Source organism: Polypterus senegalus, chromosome 15 (genome assembly GCF_016835505.1).
Source record: "Polypterus senegalus isolate Bchr_013 chromosome 15, ASM1683550v1, whole genome shotgun sequence".
NCBI classification, from domain to species: domain Eukaryota; kingdom Metazoa; phylum Chordata; class Cladistia; order Polypteriformes; family Polypteridae; genus Polypterus; species Polypterus senegalus.
This window is the reverse complement of record NC_053168.1, coordinates 47845847-47872582: the sequence shown is the minus strand read 5'-3', so window position 1 is coordinate 47872582 and position 26736 is coordinate 47845847. Positions and strand designations below refer to the sequence as shown.

The 26736-nt window shown below is 37.1% G+C and overlaps 1 protein-coding gene across 1 annotated transcript in view; it reads right to left on the bottom strand.

Moving 5' to 3' along the window:
- Nucleotides 1-359: 359 nt before the first annotated feature.
- Nucleotides 360-26736, bottom strand: part of cpvl (carboxypeptidase vitellogenic like) — a 134088-nt gene continuing 107711 nt past the window's right edge. The window contains exons 13-14 of the mRNA XM_039736431.1: nt 22572-22754; nt 360-655 (exon numbers count right to left, since the gene is read on the bottom strand). Coding sequence (XP_039592365.1) covers nt 560-655; nt 22572-22754 — 279 coding nt within the window. The 3' untranslated portion in view covers nt 360-559. The remainder of the gene's footprint in view (nt 656-22571; nt 22755-26736) is intronic.

Here is a 26736-nt window from a genome sequence, read left to right as displayed (position 1 = left end):
ACACACTCAAAGAAATGTGTTTTTTATTTTGCATTTTTAATAAACTCTCTTATCACTACATAGTCAAAACACAAAAACATTAGTGAAAGACCTTCTAAGTCTGAGCTATCTTGCATTTTACACGGCCAAAACCTTCTACAACTGCAGTGAAAGATGGTGTCATTTGTTTTCAAAAAACATACGGCTATGATTAAGCTGAGGAAGCTACAGTATATCAAACTAGGCTCTTGGCAGCATTTCTGATGATTTGCAAAATATTAAAAGTGAAGTTTGGAGTCAGTTCGCAACAAAATATTTAAAGAAAGCCTTGTTTTGAATACTGAGTGATATCATTTTAATAAATAAAGTCATACAAAAAATAATTTTATGAAAGATAAAGGTCTTTGTAGGCATTTATTATGTTGTGTTATTTAACAGTGGTCACATATACAACTGCATTATTACATTCATTATGTATTCTCTTAATTTTATTGCTTAATACAAAATGAAACTAATGTAATAACTAAAATAAAGAAATTAAACTTTTTTCTGTTTTAACTAGAACTCCAGTGTATATCTTTTACCAGCTTGCTTCTGAAATAAATTTATTCAGCATGTCAAAGGTTCTTTCTGGTTGATCATAAGGCAAAATATGCCCACCACCACGTACGATGACCTGAAATGAAATTAATACAAATAAATAAATAACATAAAAAAGAAGAGTGCACTGTATACATTATTCTTGTCTGGATTTCACTGTCATAATTGCTTATTGTCCACTGCTAATTGTTTGAACAGTATTACTCTATATAAATGCTTACACCATACTGTTTTCTCTACTGTAGTAATTGCTCTATATTTTTATAATCTAAACTGAACCTTTAGGATTGATAAATTGTATATAATCGAATTAGGCTGAAGAAATGTAAAACTTATACAGTATTTAAATAATTTTCTATACATTTGCACTTGATTACTGTGTCTTTGTATAACAGAACATGACCTTAAATTGAAAAGATGTAGTGAAAATCAGATTCACTCCATCCATCCATCCATTATCCAACCCGCTATATCCTAACTACAGGGTCACGGGGGTCTGCTGGAGCCAATTCCAGCCAACACAGGGCGCAAGGCAGGAAACAAACCCCGGGCAGGGTGCCAGCCCACCGCAGCAGATTCACTCCCTAAAGAAAAAAAAGTTATATTTGGGATCTTTAGTTGATATATAAAGTAAGGATAAATAGCATATTCAAATCCATCCATCCATCCATCCATCCATCCATCCAGTATCCAACCCACTATATCCTATCTACAGAGTCACGGGGGTCTGCTGGAGCAAATCTCAGCCAGCACAGGGCGCAAGGCAGGAAACTAACCCTGGGTAGGGCGCCAGCCCACTGCAGGGCACACACACCCACACACCAAGCACACACTAGGGACAATTTTGGATTGCCAATGCACCTAGCCTGCATGTCTTTGGACCGTGGGAGGAAACCCACGCAGACACGGGGAGAACATGCAAACTCCATGCAGGGAGGACCCGGGAAGTGAACCCGGGTCTCCTAACCGTGAGGGAGCAGCGCTACCACTGCGCCACCGTGCAGCCCCATAATAAAATTACATTATATACATAACATTTCACATCTACAACATTCTACAATAATCATATCAGGAATAAAGCAAATTTTCAGAATTCATTCTATCAGTTCAATCACACCGTCTACTCTCAGTGTCATCAATACAGTCTTAAGCAGAGAAGGCGGTGTGGGAGCCTAATCTGGATTGTACAGATTATCAGAGGCATCAATGAAGTTTAACCAGCAGAATTCCATCCATTAATACTGAGTCACATAGTCAAGAAACTGAGTTTATATTTGACATAAAATTCAAGATCATGTCTGTCAACACCAAAAGGTAGTGAAAATCTGAAGCAAACCACCGAGCTATGTACTGTAGTTTAAGTAGAAATCCTAAAAGCATTTAAAAATTATATTAATGAAGTATTACTGCAATTTAACTAATAGTTAACCAAATAACCATGATGATGTCCTCTCATTTGTCTAAATTCTTGGATATTATATCATGTGGCACTCAAAAATGTAGCCCACACCGAAGGGAATAAATGCTGACATGACCTTCATAAAACTCTTGTCTATTGTGATAACTGCCACTTTGACATATGTAGAGTTCTTTCCATGCAGTCAACTATATCAGCAACAGTCTCGGGGACATGTGTGGAATTAGTTAATTGCATTGAAACATTGCTCACAGATCCAGTGAATAGACATTTTTTTCACCAGTTGCTGAATTGTGAGTTTCTTAGGAAAATTTACAATGGGGTATTGGTCCTGGAGTCTCTCAGATGTCTTCTCCAAGGCATGTACACAGATAACAAAACCAATAATATGAAACATTTCCCGGTAGTTTCACCTGATTTTGTTTGCTGCTTATACTACAGTGGCACTTCTTACCATTCCCAGGGCTGCTTTTTTGTGCACCACCTTGTTCCTGCAGACTGAAAATGTAAATCTGGGAAATCTTTAAACCAAGGCTAAAAAAAACACAAGAATGGTTTTTTTAAGGGTTTAATAAGAAAGTTGTCGGTGCTCCTTTAATTGATGGGAGACTCTGAACTGTTCAAAACTATATTAACTGCTGTGAAATTCCTAAAACCTGGCAGGTAAGTTTAATACATTTTAATATCGTTCTGCATCACTTACTAGACTGTTGCTTTATTGCATCAACAATATTCAAAGTCTCAAGTAAGCAAAACTCAAGATGGTACACTTTCCTGAATGTGATTTTAAATGCAGATATTTTACAACATTATATATTTAACAGCAGAAAAAGGTTAACTCTGTGTTAGTAAACAATAAATCCGACCATAAAAGAAAACAGACTGGATGAACAGACTGGATTGGAAAGAGTAGGAGTGCTCTTGAGTGTTCCCAAACCAAAAGCATCTTCCAAGACCTTCTCTTTCACTGAAGTTTCACAGTTAAATATTCTTAATTCTTACTTAAAGTACCTTTCAGTCTGATCCCCTGGCTTCTCTTTCTCCTACTAACTAAACCCTTGTCCCAAACACACTGCCTGACTCCCAAGTTCACCAGTTAACTGACTGGAAGAAGAGTTTAAGCCTCATCCTGAGACCATTAGTAGGACAACTCCCTCCCCCATTAGTTCTGGAGTCAGGAATGCCCTCTGGGGTCCTAGGGTCATCCTTTTTGAGCTGCTTCTGCCAACCCCTTAGCATCCGTTTTCATTTAAATGGTAGGTAGCTCTCTATAATGTGTGGCAGATGTTCACAAGTATTGCAGAGGACCTCCATGCTGCCAACCCCCCAACCTGCAAGATTTCTATTAAATTACCCCTTGTTCCCAACTCCATTCAGTATCTCTTGTGCCTATGCAATAATTACTTCTGGGGAATTATCTTAGTAGTTACCATGTCCAATGTTCTGGCAGTATTCTATTTTATGAACTGGCATAATGCCTGGACTTCATAAGGCCCTTTCCTGTTGCTCCATTATTAACCAATAATCCAGGGTCAACCAGGCACTCTGCTACACACATGTACTGGTGCTGATTCATCATTCAATGTAAAATTTATCACTATAAAATGTGTGATAAGCTATATAAATGAATCATTAGTATGAATATGCATGAATCAATAAATTAAAATTCAGTAAATTAAGGACTGTCTCTATGTGAATTACTATTAGTATACCATTTAAAGAATTATAATCACTCTTGTGTTATATAAGCATCTGCAATCTGGTGGTGGCGGCATAATTATTCTTTAATGCTGTAGATTCAGTGACAATGTGATGTCCTCTAGGTTAATCATACTCCCCAAATACACCAGTCGCTTCAACTAAGTTTTAATCACTGTATCTATTTGAAATCATTAATCTAATCAATGTGTCTTATACAGCAGAGAAAATGTGATTGATTTTTTTAAATAAATAACTCAATAGTAGAACACCATCTCAAGTTGTTTATAAGCACAGTATTCAAATGATAAATATATGAAAAAGTGAAAATTGAATAACTCTTTGCTGTTATTCATCTAGAAGGATAATACTATCTTGATGTTTTTTTATGAAATAACCTACTTGACATTTCTCATAAATAACAAATATAAATGGCAGCCCTTTAAAATTTTAATGGTTATCCTGTTGAGTGTGACTAACACATTTTTTTTATTGAGGTGAATTTGCAAGGTTTATTTGGCCCAACAATTGAGGAGTCACATTTCAAAGCACACTGAAGTCGCAAAGAATAATCTGAACCTATTGTGATGTTAGGAGGCAGCAAGGTGCTAAAAGAGGCTTTAGTTTGTTCGTGGTATATAACTAAACCCCATTTCCCTTCTAAATTGCTTATTACAGCGAACAAAGCTAGTTAATGGCTTGTCTACAGGATGTGGCTCCATAGTTGTCTGGAGGTAGCCACCCTCTTTGTCTAAGAACTCATTTTAGTCACACAGGGATATTTTCCTGTCTGACAAGACATGTTGAAATATTGAAAAGAAACAAAAACAAATATACTTGTCACTCTGACAAAGCTGGCCAGCTTCAAAGAATATGAAACATAATACATTCACATCTCCATTGTGCATGTGTTTTTAACTTCTAACTATTTAACTGATAATGAATGAGTTTGTAGAAGTCTGAAATTCAGAACATGGTGCAGGCAGCTGATCAGCTCTAGCTGCTTATATAGTCTTATAAATATACTTTTATTGCCTGGTGTCAAAAAAATTTTTTTTTTACCCCTTCATGTAAGCCTTGCTCATTATCTTTGATGACAATATCCAGGACTTAACAATTACTCTGAAGCTAGTGCAGGTTCTCAATATTACTAAAAAGACATACAACAGGATGGCAGGGTGGCATTAGGGCAGCTGATTCAAAGCTCTGTCTGAGACTGAATCCTAGCCCAGTCACTGTTTGGGTAAAGCTTGCACATTCTTCCTGTGCCTGAGAGAGTTTCTCTCTACAGGTGCTCCAGTCTTACTCAATCATCCCAAAGATGTGTTGTAATTCCAGAATCAAAATTTGCCTGTTGTAAGTGAGTATGCATGCTTGTGCTCTGGCATATGACCCAGAGGTAAACAGGATGGAAAACTGGATGTTGGTGAGAAAAGGATGTTAACATTTTAGCATCTACCAATCTAGTCTATGCATATAACATCAGCATCGAGGTAAATTATTCTGAAATTTGTTCAATGTGTGGTGTACCCTGTTCGGTGGAATTGTTATGTAAATTAACTGCTGATATGTTTCAGTTTCATTAACCACATATGGGGTATACATCATATATATAGGTATGTGCTGTATTATATGATTTTATTAAGTACAACTGATCAGCCATTTGAAACAGTTTTTACATAAATCTCAGTTTTTCTATCTAAAGCTTTCTTTATAACCATCATCCTAGATATGGTTTAGTACAGGAGAAGATATGCATGTAAATCACAAGCTCTTTATTAAGTCTTCTGGAAAAGAAGTGTGAAAGTGTTATACATTTTAATTACAGTAGTTCCAAAATCTGATATCTTTTGTCTTTTATACTGTATTAGCAAAATACCCGCGCTTCGCAGCGGAGAAGTAGTGTGTTAAAGAAGTAATGAAAAAGAAAAGGAAACATTTTAATAATAACGTAACATGATTGACAATGTAATTGTTTTGTCATTGTCATGAGTATTGCTGGCATATATATATATATATATATATATATATATATATATATATATATACTAGCAAAATACCCGAGCTTCGCAGCTGAGAAGTAGTGTGTTAAAGAAGTAATGAAAAAGAAAAGGAAACATTTTGAAAATAACGTAACATGATTGTCAATGTAATTGTTTTGTCATTGTTGTGAGTGATGAATGTTGCTGTCATATATATATATATATATATATATATATATATATATATATATATACACACATACACACAGTATATATACACACACACACATATAAACATATATATATATATATATATACATATCCATACATATATACACATATATATACACACACACATATATACATACATATATATATATTGTCACGGATGCCAGGGGCAACGACCCAGCCGGGACACCGTGAGGGACCGGAAGAGGGTCAAAGCCCACCTTGGATCACGTGGAGGCCGCCTACCTGGTTGCTCTGGTGGCCATGGGTACAGGGCATGGAAGCTCCACCCTGTAGGGGCCCGTGGTCACCGCCAGGAGGCGCCCCAATGCCTGGGAAGATTTAGGACGGCACCCGGAGAGCTGCCAGGAGGACAGCCGGCACTTAAGCCACGCTGGGGCGTGGCCAAGGGAGGAATGCCGGGAACACCTGGGGCTCAGCCGGGAACTGGATAAAAGGGGCCGTCTCCATTCATTCAGGGCTAGAGTAGGGGGGAAGAGGACGAGGCACGAGGAGAGAGTGGAGGCGGCCCGAAGAAGAGGCATTTGTGGCCAGGACTGTGTTTGGGGTGTTTTGTGCACTAGGTCTGAGTGACCATATTTGTAAATAGTGTTGTAAATAAAATGTGTGGTGGTTTGAAAAACAACATGTCCGCCTGTCTGTGTCCGGGTTGGCTCCACTATATATATATATATATATATATATATATATATATATATACACACACATACATATACATATACACACATACATACACACAAATACATAGATATACACATACACACATATATATATAAACATATATATACATACATATCTACATATATACATATACACACACATATAAACATATATACATACATATCTACATATATACATATACACACACACACACACACACACACACACACACACACACACACATATATATATATATATATATATATATATACACACACACATATATATACACACATATATACAGTCTTTGGGGTGCGAGCAACTGTTGCTGGGGGTGCCAGAATCCATGAAGGAAGAAAAATGAAAAACATTATTTGTACAAAATCTTAATTTATTTATCCCTTCCTAAATAATTAAATGGGCAGGCTATTTCGTATCAGTGCAATACGCTGCTTGTTAAAACGGATGACTCCCGCTCTTATGTGCAAGTCTGCCTGGATATTATGAACTATCGTTTCTGTTCAAGTTCTATTTAAATTTTAAATAGAAGGAATTTTTATTTAGTCGACAGAATATTATTCTGGAATAAATCAACTCAAACCTTAAAAACCATATAATATTTTGCTCCCCATAAAAATATATCCCGTCTAAATTATACAAGTTAGAAATAAAGTAAACGTTAAAAGAACAAACATTCAAATTTCTTTACTCTTATGTAATTTTATATAAAAAATAAACTTAAATTTTAAATATCCCAAAAGATTTTGCTCTCCATAAAAATATATCCTGTCAAAATTATACAAATTCAAATATGAACATGCTGCATAACAAAACCTGGAAATATAAATAAAATTTGTTCTTTTCAGCAATAACAAATCATTCAGTTGTCTTTGCTCTTATTTCATTTTATCAGAGCTGGACGCCTGGCATCTTTTTTTGGCAACAAGTTCGTTTATGTTTGGTGTGAAGTTCTGTGTTGTGGAGATTCTCAGGATGGACTGCAGGTGCTCATCAGTGAGGCGACTCCTGTGTGCTGTTTTGTTAGTCTTTATCACTGAGAAGAGCTTCTCACACAGATATGTGCTACCAAACATGCACAAGGTTCGAGCCACATGTAGACGGAGCTGGAGCATTTGTGCGGGAATGGATTGAATAAACTGTGCGGGCCCTGCAGTATCGTACTTTGCCTTCAGTGTGCCATTACACTGCAGCTCAATCACCTCCATCTGAATCTGCACAGGTGCAGTTTCTACATCGACGGCAAATGGGTTGCGAAACAACTCAAAATTTTTTTTTGTTCTTCAAAGTCACCAAAGCGCTGTGCGAACTCAGTGCGCAGTGCGCTCAGTTTATCAGCAAAATGCGTATTTGGGAACATCGTTGTCCTGACTTGGTTCAACATTATTTGGCAACAGGCAAAGTGGGGCAAGTTGCACTGGTGCATTTGTGTCTCACATAAAAGCAGCTTCACTTGAAATCACTTTGTGATTTTGCACGGGTAAAAACGTCTGCTGAAGTGTCAGATTCTTCTTTAACTCTTCTGCTTTCTATATCTTGTGCATTGCATTCAGGTCTTTCAGGTTATCCTGATGTTTTGTGTCATAGTGCCGTCTTAGATTAAATTCTGTAATTACAGCCACATTAGCTCCACAAATGAGACAGGTGGGTTTACCGGCAATGTCAGTAAATATATACTCAGCCTCCCATCGGTTTTTAAAGGCTCTATGTTCAGAATCACCTTTTCTCTTCGGCATCGTGTGGGCTAGCTTCGCAATAACTTGCAGCATCATAAGCTAGACTTGATTAACGTGGTAAGTGTTCGGCAAGGCAGCTGAAGCGCTGCATTATGGGATCTGTAGTTTATTGTGTTACCAGCGCTTCATCTCCCCGGGCCATTAATAACAATAATACAGTATATAAAATGATCTCGCGGGCCAGATTTAATTACACACCGGGCCGGATGTGGCCCGTGGGCCTTCAGTTTGACACATATGGACTAAATAGAACTTGAAAGGATATATTTTTTCGAATGTGATTGCGCAATTCAGATTGAGTTGACGCGCACTATAGTACATCGAGCCCGTGTGCAATTGTGGTTTTGCCTGCGTGCCTCAATAAGTTACCCTCCCCTCGCTCTTACTTTTTTACTGTTCATCTAATGAAGTATGGCTTTACCAAAACAATCATTGATCGCGAATAAAGTATCCATTATTCATAAAGCTTCAATTGGTGATCTGTCTTTCTGCGTTAACCGCATATTTTTTCATACGTCTCAAACTAAGGAGATGCGAAGTTAAAATGAATAAAAATGCGTGTGTACATACTCAGTGCATCCCCTCTCAGGAATCGAATCTCAGCGCTAGAGGCGAAGCCTCTACTATTGCGCCACGCGTGTGGTTTATCTATTTGAGCGTAGCAGTGTAATTCGGTTTTTGTTCAGCACTCTTTGGAACTGTTGCTTTTTGTCTGCGCACTGCGTCAGTTCACGTGAGCCGCTGAATATGGTTTTATATGTCACTCGCTCGCTTCTAATTGTTTCGCTGCCTTCTTAATTATAATGCATGTTTTCTTAAGCGCTTTTTGGAGCTCTTCCTGGTTTTCTACGTACTGCGTAATTACGTGGGAGGCGTGATGATGTCACACGAAACTCCGCCTCTCACGGCTTTTGAGCTCGACTCCATTACAGGAAATGGAGAAAAATAGCTTCTAGTTATGACCATTATGCGTAGAATTTCGAAATGAAACCTGCCCAACTTTTGTAAGGAAGCTGTAAGGAATGAGCCTGCCAAATTTCAGCCTTCTACCTACACGGCAAGTTGTGGAGAATTAGTGATGAGTCAGTCAGTCAGTCAGTCAGTGAGGGCTTTGCCTTTTATTAGTATAGATAATATTCTTACTCGGTTACTGCTCCCCTAGCTTCCCCAAAAATGTAAAAATTATAAATGCAAAAATGAAAGCCTGAAAGTAAAGAGCCATATTCAAGAAAGTTGACCATATTTTATAAAAAGTGATCCTGCTTTGAATACATTTTATATTTTCTAGTTTCAGATAATAAAGCTTACCACTATGTCAATGCAAAATAGAAGGTGATATATATTCTGTCAGTTTTTCAAAGTCAGGAAACAAACTAGCAATAGAGCAAAAGCAAACACATTAAGCTGAGCAATAAGGTCCCATCCCATGTAACTCCAAAGAGGGCTATGTGTGGGTGATGATTTATTGAGACAGTAAGAGCATCCAACAGCAAAAGAAATTTATAGATATAGAGGCATATTAGTTAGGACAAGCCAAAAATGTATAGACAAGAGAGGCAAGGACTTCTCTGGTAATTTGGGTGATCCTGGATATATTGTAAATAATCTGATTTGTACAATTTAAAGTTGTATAAATTTATGCCATCATAGATGGATTAAGTAAGTTAGTGTTCTTTGAATGACATCATAATAAATGTAAGATACTTCTCGTAACGCTACTTTAGAAAATCTAAAATGGGATTTATCATGCTATAGTCTATAAACTATGGGGACAGAGTTTAAACAAAATATTCTTGTGGCAAGACAACTTTTTCTGACGGCTAATGTTCAAGTCCCTGACAACCTTTACACCACAGATGTACAAGATTTTAAATACATTTTAAATAAATTTGCTTTTAATAGTGCAATTAACAATAATGACACCAAATCAACAACTTTCACCACTTACAGCCAGGACATTTTTGGACAAATGTGCACCCAGATGATTATACAGAGAGGCTGAGATACTGGTCGTTGCTAGTCTAGTCTGTAACCTACAGCATATCAGCACAGCCTAAAAAACACCTGATTGACTCCATAATCCCATAGCCCTAATGTTTGTCACTCCATAGGACATCTGAAAGTCCTTACTTCTCTCTAAGGCAATGATATTTTCAAGTGGAGACCATTTTTATTCTAAATATGAGTACTCAAATATAATGGCTAATGTGTAAAAATTAATTTTATAAACAAGAAAAAACTAAAAGAAATACATGAATAATAATTGTAACTGCAACAGACCAACCTACCAATAACAGACTTACCTTGAAATAATTGCAAAGGTTCTACTAGATGTTCTCCAGCTTCCTTCTTTATTAAGTGCCAATTGTTCACCAAATTGTTGCTTTGAGAATTCTGCGGATCTATCATAGCATGTTAAATATAAATGTGAGCTGTATTGTAATGATAATAAAACGTATTTAGTGTCATAGATGCACTTCAAAGCTGGCTGTATTTTTCTAGTTTTTTTTTTGCTCTTGGACAGAGTTATGGATCTATTTTTACACAAGTGTGTGTTTTTTTAACAAGATTAATTTCTTAGGAAAACCAAAAGAGCACTTTCTTCTTTATATCCACTGAACATGATTTTGGGCTTGTCAAAAACCAAAGGCATACTAAGACCCACTGCCATTTTAAGACTTAATGTTGATCACCTGTAATACTGTTGGGTTGGCTACTGTATGAACAGTGTGCACTTGCATGAAAGCCACAGATAAACATTTTAATTTCTGACAGGCTTTATTAAACAACCTTTAACTAGAATATATAAAATCAAATTACTCAATAATCACAGCAATGTAATGATGAATCAGTGGCAAGTTTTGGCAAACCAATCCAGGGTTCATTTAGGAATAGTCTCACTGTTACATACAAATGACTGCTTGAATGATCCACTTGTGTGCAAACATTGTTTTAAACAGTCTGTGTCAGACACATCACAACTTGAATTAGCAAAAAGGGATTCTAAATTTAAGAATCAGAACACCTGTTTATCTTAACCTCACATTAAAAAAAATGAGCAGGCAGAACATTTAAAAACAAAATTGATTATCCAGACAGTAATTCTGAAAGTAATATACAGTTTAATATTAAGCAACTCTCAGGTCTTTATTCAAAGATAGTTTAAAGCCTTTCCCAAAAACAACTCCCTGATAAGTTTAAATACAAAACCCTATCAAGATCAATTTCTAGTTCATCACTGGGGTAAAATGATAGGTAGCCGAACAATTAACAGGATTATTTATGCTGCTCTCCATTCATAAATTTATTAAAAATGCATGCTCAATGTCGTGGACAGAAGGCCACCATGGAGGGACAACATGGATGCATGAGAATCCCTGTCTGGGTGGGCACAGATGGACAGAAGCAGACTATGTTCCAAGACCATATGTTCCCACAGTGTGCTAGGTGGCAGTGTTCCTCTGGTATGGACACACAGGGCTGCCTACAAGTTGTAATTTGGGAGGGCAGCCCTGTTGGAGTCCTTGTATGCTGCAAAAGGTCACTGCTGGCAGAGGATTCTTCTCTTTTACGGAAGTTTGGCCCAAGCCAGAAGTGGTTCATGGGTGTAATGTTGTGGCACCAGAAGGTACTCCCGGGTCTGGAATAAAGCCCAGTTAATAAACTGAGGAACGAAGTAGGATGTAGCCCGCCTTGCTTGGAGTGGTGGGAGAGGTAGGGAAGAGAAAAAATTATATTTGAGCTTGTGCTTTTGTGGAAGAAACCTGTTTACAAGGTGTCTGTTAAAGATAAAAGGTCTTTTTAACCTGGCACGTGTGTCATGGTCAGCTGTGTCTGAGGTTTGGGGTGTGAGATGTTCCCTATAGGCCACAACATTCATTTATTCAGCAATTGAGCAAATTATTAGAATCATCTGTACACCTGCTTATCCAGGCATTTATCTAATCAGCCAATAATGTGTCACTGACTCAGAACCTAAAATCATGCGGATACAAGGCAAAAGCTTCAGTCAATGTTCACATCAAACAGCAGAATGGGGAAAAAAATCTGATCTCAGTGATTTAGACTGTGGTATAACCATTACTGCCCAAAAGGCTGATTTGAGGATTTCTGTAACTGCTGATCTCTTGGTATTTCCACGCGCAACGGTCTCTGGAGGATACTCGGAAAGGTGAAAAAGCATCCATTGAATTGCAGTTCTGTGGAAGAAAACGCTTTGTTGATGACAGAGGTCAGAAAAGAATGGCCAGACTGGTTTGAGCTGACAGAAAGGCTAAGGTAACTCAGATAACCACTCTGTACAGCTCTGTTTAGCAAAAAAGCATCTCAAAATGCACAACATGTCAAACCTTGAGGCGTATGGGCTACAACAGCAGAAGATCAGGTTGGGTTCTAATCCTGTCAGTCAAGAACAAAAGGCTAAGGTTGCAATAGTTACAAGGCTGACCAAAAATGTACACTCAAAGGCTAGAAAACCATAGCCTGGTTTGGTGAATCTCTAATGGCTGTTCCAGCATGACAGTACACTAGTCACAAAGCAAAAGATGTCTCAAACTAGTTTCACAAACATGACAGTAAGTTTAGTGTTCTTCAGTGACCTTTCCAGTCATTGGATATGAATCCAATAGAACACCTTTGGGATGTGGTAAAACAGGAGATTCATAGCATGATTTGTAGCTGGCAAATCTTCAGAATTTGCGCGATGGAATCATGTCAATGTGGACCAGAATCTCCAAGGAATGCTTCCAACATCTTGTACAATTCATGCCACTGACAATTGAGGATGTTTGCAAAAAGTGGCCCTACCCAGTATTAGTATAGTGTTCCTAATAATTCATTTCCTCAGTGAGTGTATATCATAAACTTGTTTCCTACATTTTGACTTTGGATTTCTTTTAAATTCATCATAAGGAAACAAAGCATATAATTCAGCAAATCCACCCTCATACCCAGAACAATGGATTCTACATTAAATATGAATAGTCTCCCTAAAAGTTTGGTAAGCTGTCTCGTTTTTGTTTTATTAACTTATTTATCTACAGAAAAAGGTGTAATGTTACCCTCATTCTGGAACCACTATTCCTTTCAATGCATGCTGTTTGTGTGTGAACATTTAAGGACAAGTTATACATGTATTTCAATAAAATCTTACATTGTTATCCTCTTTATTCCCCAAATTTTCATCTGCATTGATTTCTGTAGTTTAATGTTAGTACATTGCATATTAGCAAATTGATCTAGTCTATGTTGTTTGATGTGTATCTTGATGTTTGGCTCTTCCCTCTTTCATGACATGTATTTACTGCAAGAAAAAAAATTACAGGTTCTTTTAACAGAGAGGCCTAGTAGGATACTTTCAGGAATAGTACAGCTTGAAAGCCAGATAACTATAGTCAAGGTTTGATTGTCACCTGTATAACCATGTTACAAAGGCACACGATCTGTCAAATAAAGTAACTAAGAAGTTTCAAGCAGAAGCAGAACATCTTATGAACCACTGATGGCAACGTAGGTGTCCTCAATACAAGAAATAATGCCCAGTCAGGTTATAACCTGTGTTCTCCATTATATGTAATCCAGGAGCCAGTGCCTACTATAATATATACCAGTATTATATCGTGTGGACATAGCGGGAAAAGGATGCCAGACCACTGCATGGTACAATTTTGTTCACATCAAGAAACATAATAAATCCAAAAAGTATATACCATCAGGTTTTGAGTTTATTTTAGTGATTGTACTTTACTGCTAGAAAGTGCTATACAAGAGTGCTTCTTTATTCCTGTCTTCATATTCCATCCTATGTAGTATTAAGTTTAGCAATAAAACAGCAACGCAAAAAATTGAAAGAATACAATAATTGGGAATGCAAGTCCAAATAATTCTATAATAAGGGTAAAGGGTATCTGATAATCTAATTTAATTGTGCAGCAGTTAAGCCAGAAGCATAAGCTACAGGTCAAGTGGCAGAAAGCAGTAAACCATTTAACTGTTTTTGACAATAAGCAGAAGCAGCACTGGTCCCCTAACACTATTTTAAGGGTTCATAAAATCGGATGATAGGGATATAAATACCTCATCCACATCACCTGGCTTGAGCAAACAAAGACTTATGATAAGGATCTTTCCCTGGGAGGCATAGAAAGACAGAAGCTGGCATGAAAAAGGGCACCAAAGCAGAAAAGTTTCAGGACAACCCCAGAATATGTGACACCATAAAGTAAACCATTCATTTACTTGCTTGATGTTTTCAAAAAGCCTGAGGAATTTTGCATTGACACATATGGTTTTGTTGACAGAAAACAATAACTATGACTATAGTAGCTGCTGCATTATTGTAATCTTTCACAGAAAGAATTACAAAAGGATTTATGAGCTGCCATAAAAGAATTAAACTATGAGTAACCCATTGTTTTTTAAACCAAAAGTATAATTCAGTTTAACACAATAAATGTTTATGTAAATAAAGTACCTCAAACAAACTCTACACTAACATATTTACAGAAAAATAATAGAGCCTTTTAGCCATTCCATGAATTACACCTTTTTAATAATCCAACTCAACTGGAAATAAACTAACTAACAAGCCTTTGCACACATATCTAATGAAATACCAATGGTAATACAACAGCGGGAGGAAGTGACATTTTAAAAAAAAAATGAAGTTCTTCTTGTATTTACACATTAAAGTAGGTGGCACCATTTCTATTGTACTTTAACCCCATACCCTACCCATTCACATTACGATTACGAACACAATCGGCCACAGTAATATTTGTTGTATGTCATGTTTCAGCAGCTTGTAAGTATTGTAAGTTTTGCAGATATAGTTGCCAAGTACAAGTCTAAATATGTGGCCAGCTATGAATTACCAATATATTCCGAAGTTTCTGTTCTCCAACTCCAAGATAAAACATGTTGCATATATTTGCAGAATTGTCTTCAAAGCAAAGTCACAAAGAGTCCACTCATAAATTTCCCTAAAGCTTCCTGTCAACATCTGGACACTCTGGCGCGATCAATGTGTCTGATGTCTTTTTTTTGTTATGAGAAATGCAGTATGCAGAATTAGAAGAGGCTTAGAATGCAGTGTTTACACTACAGAATATAATACGTTGTTATTCATTTAAAGTGATAAAAAGCTGAGAATGATTTAGGTTTGTTAAAAATAAAAAAAAATGTCTGTAATTAGCTTTAGAATTAAAAGTGATCACTTAGGAGAAGTCTGGAGGACTATGCTATTTTTAATTGTCTTACTGTTATAAAATGCATATTTATCATCAGAAAGAGTTTGACAAGCAGTCGCTCATTATCGGGCCCTCACAATCAGACTCTGTCAAGCACATGCACTTAGAGGACATTTTCAGAGATCCTGCTGGGTAAGCAACTCAGCCCCAAGTCCAGAATTTTGCATCCACAGTTCAGAGGGATGCCAAATGGAAAACATGTGATCTCATTTTCTACCCAAACCAGGAAGTCCCATCCCTTCTGGCAGGCTACTATAAAATCTGGCTAGCTACTAGATGTATGTGCTCACTTTAGGACACACAACTGAGGAAGAAGGAACTCCAATTCAGTATTACTTTTTTGTTCCTTTTTCCTTCGACCATGTCAGAGGCCATAATTTTGCGCCATTACTTGATCTGTATTTTCAATTCAATTAAATATCATGTAGTTACCAGGCCAGTATCCTAACTCTTTAGCCAACTGACTCTTTTTATTTTTACAACTGTAATATAGAAAAATCATAGCTGTTCAGTTCTAAATCTTGTCAGGAAAAGTAAAAGTGTAATAAGTAAGAGTATAATAAGATTCATCACTTTCTATATAAATTTCTCACTACAGATAAATTGGTAACCACAGGCACAGTTATTTGGTAAAATGACACATTTCAGATGTTTATGAATTTTCTAATAGTGAAACACCTATGACTTTTTATTTACCAAGCAGCTTTTGCAAACATAATGAGAATTAAACAATACAGAATAGATTTCCATAGTGTATGTCTAATATGGGATGTACTATACCATAAGAGGCAAAGAGAGTTAGCATAATAAAATAAATAATGAGAAGAAAATGACCTATGCAATCATGATAGAAACTGTTGATAAATGATGATAGACAAGTTTAAATAGCAATGCTAGCAATTTGAATTTTGTTTAGTTTAATACTAAAACAAAGAAAAAAAATCTTTCCTCATTTTATTAAGAAGGTTGTTTTGCCTTGTTAGGCATACTTTTTGCTTGCTTGTTTGTTTGTTTTCTTCTCCTGTAGCTATTTCAGAGGATTTCAATAGGAACTTGTTGTTCTAACCCTAACCTCAGCACCACTTGATTTGGCAGTTCCCTCGCTCCCTCCCAATGATCCTGCCTGCACCTGCAACAGCGTGTTGGGTGTTTTGAGTTTTTTTCAAAACTTTGCCTCAATGAAAGAACACCAATAACTTTCATTTGAGTCATTTTTTGTTTTGATAATGTTGCTATTAGGCATGAGTGATTCTAACTGAATTAACTGTGCCTCTAGGTTGTTGAAATTGTAGAAATGTTTGGGTACTTGCAAAACTCATGGTGCATTGAATTCAATGGAGAAGGAGGAATTGAACTAGTAGGACTGGTTTGATCCATGCATGTGCAATTAGCAATGCAGCATGGCAATAAGTCAAAACAAGCCATATAGGAGCCCAAGTCTGACTATGACACCTCTCAGAGTAGTAATAATAACAAAAGTTGTTCTACTGTTTACATCTGTCTTCTATGTTCTTTATGGAAGGTAAGTGTGAAGCATCTGCATGAAACAAAAAAAGAAGTGGCAGCTGCGTGCAGCCAAGACTTCAAAACAATGGAACAAGCTAATTCTATTTCATCACAACGTGAAACAACCAATCAGTGCTCTGGAGACTAGAACTCTGTGAATGCAGAGGGATCAGCATTACATACTCGGCACCAGTGCTTGATTTGCACTAGATAGCAAGGAGCATAACAGCAGTAAAGACACAATGTGCAATGAATCTATGAAAAACAGCAAAGAACACATGCAGGGTGCAAATCTGGCTAGAAAGCTAATCAGATAGTAGCATGCATGTCCAAAACAGATCAGGCAGCACTGTAAAGTGTGAGGTGGAGTACAATTATAGTACAGTATGTATAATAGTTTTGTTCATTTGTAATCGTGTAGTGATATCCCCATTCATAGATGGTACAGCTCTGTGATATCATACTGACTTCACAAAGCATCATGGATCAGTGAGGAAAAAAAAGTTTGTCTAAGCCAACTAAGTAGCAGATTTTCAGGATTTTTTTTTAACAAGCTCACCAGCTAACTTTGATGTGAAAAACACTTTTAATCACCCCTAGTTGCATTAATAAATTATCCATTTTACTTTTGTTATTTATATAGCAGTGTTTGAATTAACACTGTAAAGAATCTTCGAGGTTGCAATTTATTTTGCTATTAAATTCCAGATAGCTTTTTCCCCATTGATATTGCTTGCATCATATTTTTTTGTCCTCTGATAGCATCCTGGGTGGCTTCATACTTAACACACACATTTCTGGGAGGTGTATTTTTAATCTCTGTAGATATCAGTCTGAGGTATGAGGCCTTGTTTTGTCATGTTAAATTCTAAAGGTTGCCTGTAATTATAACTTTTGCTCAATAAGGGTCAAAAATAATTGTACCACTTTTTTGTATTTTGAATATGCATTTGGGCAAGATAAGCAAAGATTAGCTAAAAAGAAAAATGTGACACTTCCTACCCAAAGTCTGCTTTGTGGTGGATGGCCGGGGTCCTTGCCCGGCTGGGACGACTCCACACTTGGAAGGACCAGGGGAGGGAGCATATCCAGAGCATTACCTTCCCCGCAGCGCTAGGTGGCCTTGGACTCCTGCAGGGCTCCATGGGAGTTGGAGTTGGATACAGCCCTGGTGGGATTCGTGGGTGCCCGCCAGGGGGTGCTGCAGCAGCTGCTGAGCCCTCATGGGCAGCTCTTACACCACATCCGGAAATGCTGCCGGAAATGCAGCGAGCACCTGGAGCACTAGCAGGTGCCTTATAAAAGGAGCCAGCAGCCACTACTCCACGTGCCAGAGTTGGGTGGGAGAAGACAAAGCTTGTCCAGGGGAGTGAAGGAGGAAAGAGAGAAGAGAAAGAAGAGATTTGTGTTGTGCTGTGCTTGTAGGAAACGGGGAAGACATTTCCCCCAAGGGAAGAAAATAAAAATAAAAAATGTGTGTGCTTGACCTTGTGTCCCACACCTGTCTGTGTCAGATTTCGGCAGCGTTGCACCCCCTGGTGGTCCACAGCTTGTTTAAAGGGCTGCAGGGAGGCAGGACTTTTTTTTTTTGACTGTTAAGCTATCCTCAGGTGTGACTCCATGCTAAGCTTTAAATGCAGTGGGATGTAGTAGGTGTTAATGAATGTGTAATTCCAATGTACCAGTGCAAAACATTTTCTAAGATATCAAAGAGCAAAACTGCCTTCACCTACAATCCAGTCTCAACTGCATCATTTTATATTGTCTAATGTCACAATAATGTACGATACAGTATAATGCCTCAGAAGATGCAGGGTGTCTAGTTGGCCTAGGTCATCAAATCTGAGACTCTTTCTTTTTATTAAGTGACTGAGCGTGCCCCAGAGGTTTATTGTTTTCAAGAATGCAATAAACTTTTTGTATTCTCTTTTGCTGTCAGTTGAGTATAAATCGATTTTTAAGATAATGGCACTTTATATTGGCATGATTTTTTATTTTTTAAATGGAAGTGATATATGCATGGTTTTATTATTTTTAACCAAAGATATTCATTTCTGTTTTCTTAGATTGAAACTTGGGCTATGTTCACACTACTACATTTCTATTTAAACAAGCATTTTCAGATTGTTTACGAGAGTATCTCTGTGCACATTAAAAAGCATGTGACAGACATTTGCCTGCACTGAGCACACATACATTGGCAGAAAAATCCTTGAAGTTATGGTAACACTGCTTGCCATAGAATTTATCGCAAAACTGTAAATTATTTGTCTTTTGAGCACGTTTGCAGGAGATGTATACGTGTAAGCAACACCATGAGCACAATGAAAAGTAAGTCTTTTTGTGTTCGCTATGTTGGAATATCATTTTTTTTCATGAAGGGTGACCAAAAAGGGAATAAGACATTGTTATGAGAAGGATCCAATCAGGGAAGGGTCACCTAATAAGCACAAACAAATCAGAGTGTGATTAAAATCTGCATTTTTAGCTGGCCACACCACAATGCTGAGGTTGCTTTTTCTAAAGTATATAGCTCTGGAGAGCCTTTTTAAAAGTCTCTGCTTTAGGGGACTGAAAATGTCAGAGTAGTGCATCCAAAAGGTGAAAATGGAGGCTAATTTTTGTGTTTCTAAATGAAAACATAGTAGTATTGGACGGGGCCTTAGAATTAACCATTATAAACAAGTTGGTGGTATGGGGATTGTGGTGGAGCTGTTCATCTGGGTTCTCCTCTTACTCAAGAGTGGGCTTGATTATACGTATGTGAAGTTTTCTGTTGACCAAACCAATCCTCCTCTTTTGCTTAGCAATGATATCATACTAGTAGTAGCAGCAGCAGCAGCACTATCACATGTACAGAATACACTTGAATGTCTGACCAACATGCATTGTCATAGAAGGAGCAAGAAAAATAAAAAGGGAAACTGGGATGCCTTTCATGGAATTGCATTGTGCTTCATGTGCCTTTGGAAAAGCTATTTAGAGAAGTTTAAATGCTTTCTTCTATTTTAGTGTTTTAGTAATTCCTCTATAGTGATTTTGACCATTTGTCTCATTGAATTTGCTTTGTCTAATGATTGTGCCTATGCTTTTTCCGTTCCATTTTACCTTGAAATTGCCTTTTGATTTTTTTTATTCTAGCCTGTTGTCAGGGTTCTCTCCAGCATACTTCTTTGAATGTACAATAACTTCAAAGTTCACTGTGCCTGTTGAGTGAGACAAAGCTAAACTGTAGTCTTAATTGCTGGGCTTTCCTCATCACAAATGCCACTTGTGGAGGTTCACACAAAGCAGTCATGCACCTGTGAAGGATTGGCCAGGTGGCACAACATATATGGTAAATATGGTTCCAGGCAGAATTTAGTTTCTTGTCTGTATGGAAGAATCTTATAGGGGTGTCAAACTGAAGGTGATAATTTTCATATTATATGAAGCATGTTCAACTTAACATATTCTTCGCCAATATGAATATTGTTGTATATTCAGATTACCTCTGTCCTGGATTACCTGTTGCATGCTTCTAAGAACAAGAACTGTATCACAGCTAGACCAAACAAAATATTTAGTCTAACAGGTACTGTATGTTGCTCTTTGAAGAGCTATTCCAAGTCACAGTTTAATTTCCAAACAAAGAGCAGTCCGTAAACCCCAAATGGAATCAGAGAAAGAATCACTACAGATGATGATAGCATTTTAACAATTGTTAGGCTTTTGACAAGCTGAGGCCATTATTGTCTTTGGGTTCAGAGGCTCCATCTGCTCTTCTAACTCAGGAGAGCTTTCCCTGAAACTACATGTGCAGTAGAGCAAACTCTAGACATCCAAAAACAATTCAGTACCCAAAGATACTTCACTTAGGGTATGACTCACATTATGGAAACTAAATAGATAGAAAGAAAAAAACAGGATTTGATCAAAAGCTTGTGATCCATGTGATTATGTTCACAGGAGATGTAAAGCAACAGAGTACCAAGGGAAAAAACCACACATATGAAGATTACATATCAACCACTATTTGGGTTTTGAACTCATTGTCTTGGAGTCACTGTACCAGTTTGCCAATATCCTAATAGATATGGCTACAAATTTTTAATCTTCTTATATAATACGCTACCATGGCTGTCCATTTATCTGTCCAGGATTTTAAATCACCTGTAGCTCGCAAACAGCTTGAACTATTGACCTGAAATTTGGTACACATATACTACTTTACATCTACTATCCGCTTTCAGGGAGATGATTTACCTCCAAGGTTATTCCTTTTTTTATTTTATCGTAGAATCAACTCAGGGCGGCGCATGTGTACGAACACTGTTCTCATTCCCTACCACTTTTGCCGTCACTTCCCCTGCCTCTTCATATCTTAAATCATTCTTGTGGCAGGTTGAAGACTTAAGTGCCAGCTCAAGTGAAAAATTAAGGAAAACGTTTTAAGTAACTGCAATACAAACACTGACTTAATCAGTTTTACCTCAAAAAGATGTCAATGAAAGAAGAGAAAAGAACAGCTGCTCAGGAAGTAGCAACCGCATCAACCTCTGAGCAAACGAATGCTACACGTACAGAGAAGCAGTATGAAAACTATGAATTCTCAAGTCAAGTGTATTCAATGCACATTATCGTGCAGTGCACAGTTACTGTTGTTTAATAATAGCAGTTTTTTAGCCATTTTGTATATGGGTCATCTGATTAAAGCAGGGGTATCGAATTCCAGTCCCGGAGGGCCGCAGTTGCTGCAGGTTTTCATTCTAACCATCTTCTTAATTAGTGAGCAGTTTTTAATGATAATTAACTTCTTTAGCCTTAGCTTTAATTAGCTTGACTCAGGCCCCTTAGTTGTTTTTTCCTCAATTAACAGTCGGACAGTAATGAGACATAAAATAAGCAGGACATGACCAGCTCACCTATACCCATCAAACAAAATCTGAAAATAAAGATGAAGTTCTCAGTAAGGTTGATCCCTCAGGTTACCAAAATATTTTAGGAGTTCTTAGAAAAAAAGAGAATATCAACAGTTCTGGAAATGTCTGCTATGACAAAAAGAGAGCAGCAACAAGCCATGGAATTGAATAACGGGTTTTATTAACAACAAGAATCAGCTTCTCATTAAGGAACTGGTTGGAGTTTGAAGCCACAATTTAGCTGGTCATCTGTTGGCTTGTTTCATGTCTCATTTCTGTTTGGCTGTCATTTAATGAAGAAAAGAATCAATTCAGAAGACTTAATCCTTAAAAACAGGGCTATTAAAATAGAGGGAAAATAAGTTAATTAGTAGTGAAAACTGGACACTGATTAGGAAAAGGGTTAGAAAGAAAACCTGCACCCACTGCGGCCCTCCAGGCCTGGAGTTTTACATCCATGGATTAAAGAGTGTATTTTTTTTTTAACTAGCTAAATAAAATAGTTTTATAATCACATGTATACTAAAACAGATTAGGGAGAAGAAACAAAAAGTATGCATCAGTTCATATAGGGTCACCTGATAGAAACTGCCCACTTGTCGAACATAACCTGCCACTTCAGTGTCTTCTGAATTGACTTTCCAGTAGAATCGATCTGCTTTTTTGTACTCCTCCACTTTGGACCATGGGACCGTTGGCAGAAATCTTTCGGTCAGTGGGGCGGCTACTATAACATCAAGCTGTCCACTGTAAAGTAGTACCTGATTTAGGAGCAAAGAAAGATTAAATTAACAGTTAGGTGACCACAATTGAGAGTTTCCTTGCCTGGCTGTACCTTCTAGTCTGTAATCAGCATTTTGTGGCAACATAAAGCAAGAGTATGCTGACATGGCAGATAACAATTTTTAGCAGTAGCTTCTTCCCACTGACACTGCTGACATTATTTTAAAATGTACTCTATATAGTCATCTTTTTTGGGATTTTACAGAATAATTTTAGAATAATTTTCAGATTTCTTTTCTTTTTATATCTTAAGCGCCTTGTTTGTGCAGCCCTCCAAACATCAGTAACAACGGAAATCTCCTTAATGTAAAATACAGAAAATTATATTTTATATACTCCAGGTAGAAAGTTTACCCACTGAATACTTTACAAACCTGTTTTCCCTGCAACACGATGAAAAAAAAATAAAAGACTACTCAGGACTTAATATAACAAAGTGCAGAATTGAAAAAGTAGTTTCATTCAATGCACTTCATTACATAAGTGACAAGCCTGATCTGAGACACAGAGTAATGGTTTTGCAAAAATGCTAGTTTTAACAAATTACTGACAGTTTGTGGAACTGAATAATTTAAAATAGGAAACTGTAAATAACTTCTTGTTTGTATTTTTTATTATATCAGAAAGGTTACAGTTTAATTTCTGAAGCACTCAGGCAGTGACTTTTTAAAGCTCATTTGGGTTTACTCCCAGCCATGAAAACATATGAAAGACTTTTAATTTTATCAGTTTATTATATATTTTACAGGCATCAAACCTCAAAATATGTAAATGATTCTCACAAAAAACAATTTCCAAAATTAAATATAACCTTTTTTAAAATGATTAAAGACTAGTATACAGTGTCATTATTATGCAAATGAATGAACACTTCTGATCTGTTAGATTATTAATATATTATATTTAACATAAAATACATAATATATTTTCTTTAACATAAAATACATAATATATTTTCTTTATGAATAGATTGCTGAGTCACATGGGCTGTTTATATAAAGCTTCTGTAATTAAAATAGTCAATCCTACTCTTAGCATAGGCTTAAAGAGTAAACTTACATTTATTTATCTATTACTGAAACATTTCTATGATATTAAAAAGGTTTGTCAAAAGGTCCTCCAATGTAAAGTTCAGTAATATACAGTAAATGCATTATATATGTTTAATATTACATTTTGTTTAGGTACAAAGCTCTGTGAATGTTGTTGAGAATATGATGGCCATGAGCATGGAATGATGGCAAAAATGTTACAGAGAAAACAAATTTGCTTTTCAGGGAAACGTTTTTCATACAGATTACACTTATTTTTCCCAGTGATCCAGTGACCCCGATCTCTGACATTCTACAGTTTCCTGTTTGGGGAAATGGTTAGACAGCAGGCCAAGCTATTCTAGACTTTGCACAGGCCCAGCTGCAAATATGTCTAGCTGAACTTGCTTTCTGGTATTTTGACCGATTGCTATCATTTTAAAAAAAAAGTCTAGTACAGCTGCTAATAGTAAATTCACATCTGTTCGGATGTGTATCTTAAGAAAATAGGTTCTATGGTTACATCTTCATAATCGTCCAAGGAAATTCTCTTTATAAATATATAGAGCCAGAAAAATTAACCCGAGGCAGCACAAGCAATTCTCTATTTTCACCATATTGAAAATATTAAAAGTCTTTTCACTTCTTCATGGATAAAATGCTTTTTAAGCAATATCTCTTGTTGAAAGTGAAAATGTTTCCATTTAGGAATTAAGATTTCTTAATGGTTACACTAGCAACAAGAAAATATTTACACCCTGTTATTGCATATCTGAATACTATGGGCTCCTTCAAAAGTCTAGATTTTACTATTTATTACAACCTCTCAGATGGCTAAGATACCGTGTTTCCCCAAAAATAAGACCTACTCCGAAAATAAGCCCTATCATGATTTTCAGACTGCTCTGTAATATAAACCCTACCCCAAAAATAAGCCCTAGTCAAGATCGTCAGCTGAAAGGTAAGGCATCTAAGGCCAGGTTTATACTTCACGCGATGCAACATGTGTGCCCGAAACATCCATTAGATTCCAAGGACACCTTGCCACAATATCTCTGAAAAGGATGTTTAATGATTACATCCATCAATTAGGAGATGCGTCCATTCCAGCAGCATCGGTGCAAGACAGAAACAAAATCTCTGGACAGGGCATCAGCTCATCGCAAGGTGAACACAAGCACACACATACACTGGTGTCATTGTAGCTTCACCAAATCCCCAAACCTTTATGTCTTTGGATGGAAAACTGAGCACACTGTGGGAACCCACCAAGAAAACATGCAAACTCCAAACAGGGATCATAAGGGACATGATTCCTTGCAAGACAGCAGCACTACCGCTCTGCCACCGTGCCACCCCATGTGTGTAACTATTAGCAGTATTCATTATTTAAACAAAGTTAATGATTTATCTGTAAAATGTAACATACATATTTTTAATGTAATTCATCATGAAAGTGATATCAAGTATAAATCTAAGAATTCTAAATGTGCAGAAAGCTGGAATATTATAAATTTAATGTTCTGTGTGGCGATGCCGCTTGCCGCTGCTGTCAGGTCAGGACGAAGCCCCAGAAGCACGTAGCGATTTAACAGCTGGGTTGGTTTTAAGATGACGTTTATTACAGTGTAAACTACGAGGTTAAAGAAGACATTTTGAGTTTAAAGCTGAAATTTCCACTTTAACCACAAAATAGACATTTTCATTATGTCCTTATTTTTTTTTTCTTTGTGGCTCAAATACGCCGCTGTATATACATTCTGATGATATTGTAAAGGTTCAAAAACAAAACAAAACAAAAAAAAAAGATGCCACAGAAGATGGTATATGAGACATTTAAAATGTATCATGTCATTACTTTGGGAAATATGCAACACTTGAATATCAAAGCACTACAAACGCCTTTGTATGTCGGCATTTTGCTTCACCACATTGAACCATTCAAAAAACATTGAAGCACACACATTGATCCTGGAGGATCCTAAAAGTGGCTGGAGTAGCAAGAAATTCAGGGTTTGAATATGGAGAGTTAGAACGATATTCCAGAAGAAGATGACATGACTGTATTTGGATAAAAGTATATTGTTGTACAATATACGATACAATATACAGTGATCCCTCGCTATATCACGCTTCGACTTTCACGGCTTCACTCTATCGTGATTTTTTTCTCATACACGCTTACGTCACTATGCATGCGCTTTCTGAGAACTTTTATCTAAGCCCCACAATGGCTCCTAAACGTGCTGCTTTTTCTAAGCCTTCTGACAATAAAACTAAGTGCCGGAGGAAGATGCTTACTATCCAGGAGAAGGTGAAACTCTTGGATATGATCAAAGATGGCAATACCCTACAAAAGCCTCCTCCGTACATGAAAAGACAGCGCCAGCAACTGCCTATCAAGATGTTCTTCAGCCGCGCACCCAGACACCCACTGCCTACTCCTAGTACTCCTTCAGCAGAAGAAGACAACAGCGCACCTGCTGAAGAGACTGCACCAACCTATGAAGACTCTCCTACTGAGATTGTGCCTTCATAGGTTAGTGGTTGTGTGTAAGATCTGTGTGTGTTTGTGTGCAATTAAATGTACAGTACAATAATCTACTATATAAAAGCGTTCGGGATTGTCCTTCCGTCCCGTGAGTGCAAAGCATAGCGGTATTCTGCTTATTACAGATTTACTACTTGCGGCTTGAGGTACGAAGCGACTCGATGTGAGCAGAGTTCTGGTGCTCTCATTGTTCCCTTGCTTTTGTGCGCGATGCGCTGGAAAAATAGACAAAATTATGTCTCTGGAAATAATTAATGTTGATTGGGTACAAATGCCTCACCGCGTAGTAAATATCAGGGGAGATGGTGCTTGCTTATTTAGTACATGAAACTCTGTCTTTAGCGGTACAGATTCGGGCTGACATTGTACGACTTTGGA